This window comes from Gavialis gangeticus, unplaced genomic scaffold (genome assembly GCF_001723915.1).
Source record: "Gavialis gangeticus isolate Ggan-Ray unplaced genomic scaffold, GavGan_comp1, whole genome shotgun sequence".
In the NCBI taxonomy this organism is placed as follows: Eukaryota; Metazoa; Chordata; order Crocodylia; family Gavialidae; genus Gavialis; species Gavialis gangeticus.
In genome coordinates, this window is record NW_017729022.1 from 102,021,159 (window position 1) to 102,031,587 (window position 10,429).

The 10,429-nt window shown below is 46.9% G+C and overlaps 1 protein-coding gene across 1 annotated transcript in view; it reads right to left on the reverse strand.

Annotated features, from left to right (window-relative positions):
• The window catches only part of EFCAB6 (EF-hand calcium binding domain 6), a 271,537-nt gene that overhangs the window by 88,560 nt on the left and 172,548 nt on the right, over positions 1-10,429 (reverse strand). Inside the window, 1 exon segment of the mRNA XM_019515844.1 lies at positions 6,884-6,998. Coding sequence (XP_019371389.1) covers positions 6,884-6,998 — 115 coding nt within the window.

Genomic DNA, 10,429 nt, shown 5'->3' on the forward strand with positions numbered 1-10,429 from the left:
CACATAAGGGGATCAGCTTGTACAGGCTGATTGACCCAGTTTGGCTCAGATGTGCCCTAATGAAGTGAATGCTGGCCCATGAGGGTGTCATCTGGGCACCCAGCTGGATTCAGAGGTATTCTGTTTAACTGTGTGCTTGTGTCTGACTGTAGTTATTGTTGCTCTGATGAACTGATTCTTGGCATATGAGGGTGTCAGCCTGTCCATGCTGATCAACCTGGCCAGGTCAGGCATGTCACGTTAATCTGTGTGTGTTTGTGTGTATGACTGATTTGGGGACTGGAGGAACCCAGCCCCACTGAACTGAGTCCTGCAAGATAGCTCCATTGGGGGGTGAGGGCTTGCAGAAGGGAGAGATACAGCTCCATATAGAAACACAAGTAACACAAGCAGCACATTAATAGAATTACCAAGACCCTAGCCCTAATAAATGAGCACACCCCAAAGTAGCGGGAAAATCTGGTAACAGCAGAAACTTCAGAAGGGAGAGAACACTAGCCAAGATAGAACGTTGGTTCTTCTGGCCGGGCATGCATGAAGAGGTGACGCGCAGGTGCACCTCCTGTGCAGAGTGCCAGTTAGCAGAGGAAAGGCAACTTCAGAGAGCACCCTTGCAGGTAATGCCCATCATTAACAACCCATTCAACCTAGTTGTTGTGGGTCCCCGCACCAAGAGTAGCAGCAGGCACCAGTACATCCTGGTCCTGATTGACTATGCCACCCGGTGCCCCTAGTCAATATGACTCAGGGACGTCACAGTGCCCCAGATCACAGAAGAGCTATTAAAATGGATCTCCCACTTCAGGGTACCCCGGGAGATCATTACAGATCAGGGCATAAATTTTATCTTGGGCATGCTAATGGCTATTTGTCATGTGTTAAGCATCAAACATCTCTGCATGTCAGTGTACCACCCCCAGACGAATGGCCTGGTAGAGTAGCTGAACAGCACAATTAAATGCCTACTGCAAAGGAGCATGCAGAAGGAACCCAGAAAGTGGGACCTACTCCTCATGCCCCTGATGTTCACACTCAGGGACACACCACAGGTGTTGACTCAGTTCACGCCCTTTGAACTGATATTCAGTCATCAGCCCCGAAACCCCTTGCAGGTAGCCAGAGAGGACTGGGAAAGGCCAGGGCAGAAGAAAGTTGGAGCCCAACAGTATAGGCAGGACACGGTGAGATGCCTTAAGCAAGCCCAACAGTTAGCTCAGGCAAACTTGGAGAGGGCTCAGCAAAAACAGAAAGCCAGTTACAACCAGAAGGCGTGAGACAGGGAATTTCAGCTGGGGGACAAAGTACTGGTCCTATTCTTCTCCTTGGTGAATAAACTGCTAACCAAATGGCAAGGGTCCTTTGAGATAAAGAGGAGAGTGAGGCCCATAGATTATGAAGTCCACCACCCAGGGCACGTGAGGGAACATCAGATATATCACGTGAATTTATTGAAAGCTTGGAGGAAGCCAGAGGGATGGCTGCTGAGTCCCAAGGGGACAACAGAAGATCTGGGACCCGAGGCAAGGGAAAACTCCCAGAGAGGTGAAGTAAAGATAGGGGACAGTCTCACCCCAGAACAATGGAGAGAGATGGGCCAGCTTATCACCAAATTCAGTGACATATTTAGCAAAGTACTGAGTAAAACAAGAGACGCAGTGCAAAAGATAAATATGCCAAGAGGGACAATGGTGAGGGAGAAATGGAGTCCACTCCCACACCACCTGCAGGTATGGGTATACGAGGAGATTCAGAAAATGCTCAAACAAGGGGTGATAATGCTGCCCTAGCCATGCTTCCTATGTGTGCACGGGGGCAGCGCAGGGTTGCACTGCTCACTGCTGCCCCCACCTGCAGGGGATGCGTGTCCAGGGCAGTGCGGAGCTCACAGCAGCAGGCAGCTTTCCTGCACATCCCCCCTGTGTGCTCCCATGCTGAGTTGCACATGCTGCACTCCAGAGGGTCTGGGGGAGGGCAGCAGAGTGGGGAGCATGAGCCCACAGCATGCACCCACCCTGCCCTTGCCCCCCACACAGATCTGGGGGCACAGGTCCCTCTGCCCCCCAGGAATGCATGCTGCCACCAGGAGCTGGCCCCGAACAAGTCCACAGAAGGCAAGCAGCAGAGGGAGACCCAGCTCATGCTCCTGCTGCAGCAGCCACTACCTTCCACTGGGGGCAGGAGGCTGTGGGCCTGGGGCCCTGGCCCCATCGCCCTGGCTGCTGAGGCTCCCTCTGGCAGGGTTGGGGGGCAGAGGCTGTGGGTGGGGGACAAGGGGCACAAGCAGGGCTGGGGGGTTGTGGGGCACAGAGTGAAGGATACTAGCAGGGCTGTGTGGGAGCTGTGGGGAGCATTTAATTTTACCCATGGATTTTGGGGTTTTATCAGAGAATTTGCAATTTTTTATCAGAGGATTTGTGATCTTTTATCACAGAAACCAGGTTCCCTGTGATTAGAATATTCCAGCAGACTCAATTCTGCTCCTATGCATTCTAATTAGAACGTGACAGAACAGGCATAGGGCACATGTATAGGTGCCTGTGACAGGGAACCCTAGCCCTGTTACTAAGAGACAGGGTGGTCCCTTTAAATTCAGAACCTTCCAGTCACAGCCGGCAGGTCAAGTAGAGGTTAAGGCTCAAGCCCTGCCAGCTGGTCAAGTGACAGGAAGAGGAAGGCCAGGATCCTACAAATGGCAAGTGGAAAAGGCCAGAGGGGCAGCAGGGAGTGGGACTCCCAATGACCATGGTGCCACAACTGCAGCCTCTGTTGGAAGACTGTGAGCCACCCTCATGATCATCTAAAGTAAACAGGCATGTTGCCTCTCTTGTTTCTGTATTATCATTTTTCCATTATATGGCCATAGAAGCCTATGTTTTGTGTTGAATGTTAAGACCGGTGGTTTGGGTGAGGCTATTTGGGGAAGGAGGAGGCCTCATTGAGGCCCCACCATGGTGTGGGGACCCCAGCGCCAGAGAGGGTGCAGTATTCGGGGGTGAGCTGACCCCAGCACCAGAGAGGGCGCAGTATCCGGGGATGAACAGACCCCACTGCCACAGAGGGCACAGAAGCCCAAGTGAGATTTTTTTTTTTTTGAGAGCTACAGCCCGGGAGTCAAACCCTGATTAGTGGGTCTTTGACTGACAGGCCTAACTAGAGAGAGAAGGGGTAGGCCTACAGCGGCCGAGACCCCAACATAAAGAGGAATTTACAAATACCATCTGCGAGGCTTGGGCTGCGGTGTAGGGGAGGAAAGGAGCCGCAGATACCGCCCTCTGGCATTGGGGCTAAAATGGTCAGCCTCCCGCTTAATTAACAACAATTAATTAACAACAAGGCATGGCAGGAGAGAAGGTGGACGGTTGGCCCATAACAGGTGGGCGGGGCCACCAATAGAGGGGCCCCGAGCAGGCCCTGTGTTACAGTGCCCTTAGAGAGTATTTAGGGCAGTTTAACATTCATTAATTAATGACTGCTCCCATTTTAGGAGCTTGCACACTGATTTTAACCTGTGCCAAAGCCCTTACTCTTTTGCAAACAGATTGTTTGGAATCTCAAGCCTGCCTGGCACCTCAAGAAGCAAGAAAATAGCAAGAAAGGCTCCTCATTAATTCACAAGAGTTAGCAACACTGCACTACTTTTGTTTTCATTACCCTGATATTACCAGGCTTTCAAAGATACGTTAGCTGATTATATGAAAGAGAACATACTTTGATCAGATAATGGCTTGGGCAACGTCAAAACTACAAACACTAGGAATAACTCTATATAAGACAGGTCAATTCATCTCCTTTCCCTAGACCAGCAGTTCCCAGTCTTTTGACACAGATGACACCACTTCAAACTGGCTTGGGCTCTTACTGAAAGTGGATCTGTAACTGTTGCCATTGAATGTCTGTGGGGTGTGTGACTTCACAGGTAAATGCCATGACCCAGAGTTTGGGAACAGCTGCACTAGATCTAAAGTCAGCAGATATAACATTAATAACATGAACAAGAACTGCAGCAAACATTACTGTGCACCTTTGATTAAAATGATTGCAAAAGGCATAATATAGAAGGTCAAACTGGTCCTGCTGATTTCAACAGAATTAAGATTTTCCCAGACAACCTATACTTGAAGCAGAAAAGAAATACAGAAAATACCCCATAGCAAAATGAGGAATGAAAACCTAGAACATTTAACACCAATGATCCATGAATTCAATAATTATTGCACAGGGAAATGAGTGGTGCCTGTTTGGCTAATTTTCAAAGACCACATTCTGTTACCCTATTCAAATGTCCTTGATATCAGGACTATTGACTGAACATACTACCTGAAGAAGGCTGGCAGTATTCACTTCTGCCATAATTTGCCTGGTCTGCCTCCCTGAGAAGTGACAATTGAAAATAACCACATAGAAAAATCAGCTAAAAACTGAGAAGCTAATAACCCTGGTAAAACATATTGTATTAATATCTGGATTGTGAATTATTTGGAGCAGAGGTTATCATTTGTCTGTCCACAAAATATATAGGTTTGCACAAATGCAGTCACAGGAACTGTGATACTACTTCATTGGGCTCTCACAACTATGATAAAAGATATAATTAATTAATACCAATAATGTCAAGGAGAATGAGACTTTTTCCTTTTTACATTTTTTTCAAAAAGAAACCTTTCCAATTGCAAATAACAAAAACTATACAAGAAGTGAGGATTTTTGTGGGTGATCTCTTTTATTGGACCAAGTGTAAGGTTGGGATAGACTTAAGCTTTCAAATGCAGCGCATTCTTCATGTCTGAGGAAGGAAACATTAAAGAAGAATGCACTGCATTTGAAAGCTTATCTTACATCTATCCCAACCCTGCACTTGGTCCAATAAAAGAGATTACTCACAAAAATCTTCATCTCTCTCATGTTTGTGGGACCATCACAGATATAACATCACTCCAACACTACAAAAACTATACAAACCAGACAAATATAGCTTCAATTACCCTCAAATTGCCTGAGTAGACTTTAATGAAATGTTATTAAAATTTGTTTCCTAAGCCAAGAAATTTTATTTTAGCTGAGACCCATAATAACCTCACTAAATAATTTTTAAATCAATGATTAATGCAAGCTTGTCATTTAATTTATTCATTCATTTAGAGGCACAAAGAAAAAAGGAGTTACCTAGCCATCCCCAAAGGACCTTCACATTCACAATGAAACAAATACAACTCCCGTATCTACTTGAATATAGGATTACCCTGAATATAAGATGATCACCCCCCAATTAATTAGATTCTATACATGGAAAATGTATAAACCTGTTATAATATCCCAGATCTAGAATCTCAGTATTGAAATTTCTTCCCCCTGCAGCCTTCCTGCCCCCATGCCCCCCGTCACCTGCATCTCCCACCTGCAGCTCCCCACAGCCTCTGTCGTTTTCCTCCAGTCTCTGGATCTTCCCTCCCAAACTCCCCCTGTCATTGCCTCTTACCCCCTGTTCTTCAGTCTCTACCTCTTCCCCCCAACCAAATTCCTTGTCTCTGCCCTTTCCCCACAAACCCCACTCCCTAGTCTCATCATCTTCCCTTCTCCCCCCTCCCCTACCCCCCATACTGTCAGACACTGCTTGGGCTGCTTCATCCTGGAGCACAGCACATGGAAGTTCAGCCCTTGCCTGGCCATGCAGTGCTGGCACCGCTGATTGGCTGGGCAGGCAATGGAGCAGTGTTGTGCTGCTGATTGGCCAGACAGAAGGAGTTTCCATTTGCTCAATGCCCATAAGAGACCCCAGCCCTGGTCAGAGCCAAGCTGTGCTTGACAGTAAGGGGGAAGGGAGGGAAAAAGGTGAGGTGGGGGAGTGCAGAAGGGAAGTTGAGGGGGAGGCAGTAGTAGATTGCTGTGAGTCAGAGCTGCTGAAAACGATTTCCTGCTGTCCCCCACCACCTCTCATTTAAACCAAGGGATATCCTTCCTAAGCACCTCTGTTCATCTCAGTTGAGGCACTATGGAAGGAGGAAGGGAGCAGTTCTTCTCAAACGCCAAGGTCTCAAGCCATCAAGAACTTTGGAGTTTAAAACCAACTCTTTAGATTCAGTCTACAAAACAAAGGGTAGCCAGTGCATGTCATGGAACTCTGGTGATGCATTTCTACTGAAAGACCTTCACTTAATGAACCTCTGAATTCGGCACAATCTTAAAATATCAAGATGACCCACAGCAGGGTTGCCTAGCAGTTGGTGGGGGGGGACATGTCACACAGGCCACAGTCCTATGGGCTGCACTGGGTGCAGGCCTCAGACTGAGGGCCACTTGCTGCACAGGAAGCCACCTCCCTAGGCTCTTACACCACTTGGGCAGCACTCCCCCCCACCCCTCCATCCTCCTCCTCAGCTGCACACACCATGCACATTCTCCCATGTGGGCAGCCCCTCCTTCCCCCAAGCTCCCTCCTGCCGCATGTGCAGCAATCTTCTCCCTCCATTTACAAACAGCACCCACCAGCAGTGGAAGCAGCCCAATTTCTGCCTTTATCTCATACAGCCTGAGCAGTCCTGCTCCCTTCCCCCACTGCATGCACAGTACAAAACCCTAACAGAGCCTGGGGAAGGAAGCAGTAACTAGATGAGGGAAGAGTAGTGCAAATAACCCAGTTGCTGTGGAAGGATTGACATGGGATGGGGGGAGATGAGGCAGCACCAGCGGCATCTGGGTTAACATATAGAACATACTGAAGTAATTCAGTGTTGAAATGACAGAGGCCTGTATGATTTTCTCAATAAGAAAATCATACAAAGTCTCTTGAGAGTCTCCCTTAAGAGACTTATATTCTATCGTGAGAGAAAACTTCTTTCTGTTTCATGAAAGTTTCATTTTATGCTATGTTGCCATGTTTACCTACCTTCAAACGAAGCTACAAAATCGAGGTAACTCAACCCTCCATCTGGGAATCCTAATTTTTTAGTTAGTAGATCAAATTGGTTGTCATCCATTGGCATCCCATGAACCTCTAACACCTGTCAGAGTTAAAACAAGTTAAATAAGGAAATGCTGTTTGCTTAGTAAGCCATTCCTTTTAATAAATGCCTGGATTTCTAAAGGTACATTTTCAAGGGATTGCATGGGTTTTGATTACAAGGTTAAAATCTACATATATTTGAAAATTTACCTTTTCTCATTGCATTTATAGGAACTAATTTAGCTGTTGTTCTACTTCCAATAGTTTCAAAACAGTACGCAAGAAGGAACAGAGAAATTATTTTTTCAGTGGTGGTGCTATGTAGAAGCATGAAATGCCTGGCTGAGATTTAACTGCAACTGGAAAATGAAAAGTGTCAGATGACACTCATGTCATCTGAAAAGTGTCAGATGACAAATCAATTAACAGAGCGAATCTGTAATTTGTCTAACAGTCTTATAGAATGTGCTGCTAACATTTTTCTTGACATGAAGCCACAATTAGCTCCTGAACAAGATTTATTCCTGCCTCTCCTGCACCACCCAGCCACAAAATGGATTCTAATAATATTAACATTTTATCACAGGCACTTATTGCTGCAGAGAGGAGAGAGGGTGAACTTAACATAAACATAAGAACATAAGAACTGCCCTTTACTGAGTCAGACCATACGTCCATCCAGTCCAATATCCCGACTCTCACACAGTGGCAGAGGGCAGATGCTCAGTGGAAGGTTCAGTAGATCATGACCAGATTTTTCCACTCCTTGCTCTTCTCCCATTGCACTTGCTGACATTCAGTGGTTTAGGATTCCTACGAGACACATACCTCTGAACCAGGATTTGAGGATTCACCTCACATAACAGTTTTGGCTAGGAGCTTACTGGGACATTTGTATGCCCAACATGCTTCCCCATCCTCCTTTTCTGACTGGAGGCAAGGAGGAGGAAGTTATCAACACTTTCTTAGTGCTAGAGCAGTGGTTGTCAACCTTTTTTGTACCAGGGCCCATTTGTAAAGATTGGCCAGTCCTGACCCAGCACCCTTCACTCCTGACCACAGTCCCCCAGTGTGTGGGATGGGGGGAGTCCCAAGCAGCCCCTTGTAGGCTGGGACTCTGCCAGCCTGCAAGGGAAAACCCTCGGTTTCCCAAGTTTTTCTCCTTTAAAAGAGAATCCATTTTAAAAGTTTGTTGATCCATGTTTAAAGTTTGTTCATGACCTTTTCATATATTCTTGTCATCCAAAGTTGAGAAACACTGTGCCAGAGGACAGGTGTCTGGGGTACACGATTCTCCCTCTCCCAACCAGTTGGCCATAATAGTTCTCTACTACTCTGCCTTTCTTCCTGTCTCTCATTGGGTTTTACTTAGTAGCGACAGCATTGGCTTGTACTGCTACTCAGCACTTTCTGCATACATTCCATTGTCCTCAGCTACTCCAGGATTTTAGAAGAAAGCCCTAGATCTGGCTTCTTAACACCTGATGTGGGTGTGCTCTTTTATCATCTGTACCACAGAACTCTGACGTGTTTTCTCAAGTGTTTCTATGGCTATTACTTTTGTTAGTTGTGGAGATTGAAAGAAAAAAAAAGCATCAAATCGCTGAATGGTGTACGGAGTATAAAGAAGTGAGAATACTCTAATTAGCAAATTATCATTCCTTTCAGTGCATTGAAAGCTTTGGGATAAGCGAGTATATTTCCTGTTCTATAAGACAGGTATTTGCCACTGGATCAAGTGATTAACTGTAGAAAGAATACAAAAATCTGGACATGCAAAGCAAAGCAAAGCTACAGAGAACCTATAATAATACTTAGTTCCTTTAGCCCTAGCCAGTGAGGCTTTCAGCTAGAGCAAGGAAGTGATAGAATAAAAAATATATATATTCTAAGATAAGCAGGGGCCAGGGCACCAGCTGCAGGAGACCTTGGCTGACCCCCTTCTCCTGCACTTCCTGGTCCAGCCTGCCTGCCCCTCTGCCCACACACCCCCTACCCCCTGCCCAGCCCCAGCACCACTCTCAGGACATGCACGTGGTTGAAACAAAAAACTTTATTTCCCTATCAACACCTACCCCCATCCCCTTCCCCCATTCCCTTCCTCACCTCCCCCCACAACAAACAGAGCCCCCTCCCCCCTCCCCCCCCCACTCACGAACAGTAAAAACCCTGCTTACATCTATTTACTATTTACTATATTAGGGAGGGTCTAGGGACAGTACAGGAAGGGGGAGTGGGAGAAGGGAGGGGGAAGGGCCCTCCCCCAAGTGCAGGACTGACCATGTGTCTGAGGCTGGCAAGGCTGGTGCAAGGGCAACTGGCTGCACCTGGTGTACACAGCTTGGGCATGGCAGGCTGCTAACCAGTTAGGGGATGCCCCCCGCCCCCACCACCAGAGGAGCTGGCGCTGCTGTTGGCTGGCAGTGACCTTGCCAGCTACTCCTCATGGAGGGGCCTGGGGCTGTGCTGAGGATAAGGCAGCCACTAGCCAGGGCTCCCCAAGCTGCCAGTAGATGCAGCAGCCAGGGAGCAGGGCAGGGCAGGGTGCTGAAGGCCCGAGGTCCCCACCACTGATGACATGTCACCAGAGGGGCAGGGCAGGGGCTCAGGCAGGCTGCCTCTGCTGGTGATACTCACAGGGGTGCAGCCTGGGTCCCAGGGTGCCAGAATATGAGTCAGCTCCCAAATAAAGGCCTTGGTCTTGCAGGCATGACCGTACTGATGACTGCAGTCAGTCATGGTCATCCACTGTGCCCACAAGTCCTTGACCTTAAAGCAGCACTACCACACTGACTTGAATTGTTCTCGTTCTAACTTGACAACCTCCTCCCGGTTTAAAGTATTAAAGAATGCTGTCTTTAATACTCGCTTCCTGTTGTATCACGCTGTCCTTCAGCCTTTCAGTTACTTCATCAACCATTCTATTCTTGGTATGTTTGTTAGCTTGATCTTCAATCTGTTTCATTCTAAAATTGAAAGATTGCACACAAAGACAAGTCACTTGTTTTTGATACGTCAAACATTTGATTCAGCAGTAGTAAACTGAATTGTTTTAACCACAAATGGAATATTGACACCTGAAATGTTGTTTATGCAGTCTAATTACAATTATAGTTGGTTGAAATAATGGTACATGTGGATCCCACTGCCATACTGTGCAATCCATTTTTAGGTAGGACTTTCTGTTTAAGTTGCGATTTGTAAAAACTGATTGTATGAGACTGATGCAAGATACTTAACCCCAGATATCCACATATGGAAGCTGATTCCCAGTTCAAGTTGGGTCATTAGATGCCATCATCTGGGAATCTTATTTATTAATATTTAAATTAATATCATGTGGCCAAACTAACATCCATGTGCTTAGCAAGTGTTTCCATAGACTTAAAGGAGATATAGGTTAGGTCAGGGGTTGGCAACCTCCGGCACACGTGCCAAGCATGGCATGTGCGGCCATTTTGATTGGCACACCACCACGAGCCCCAGCTC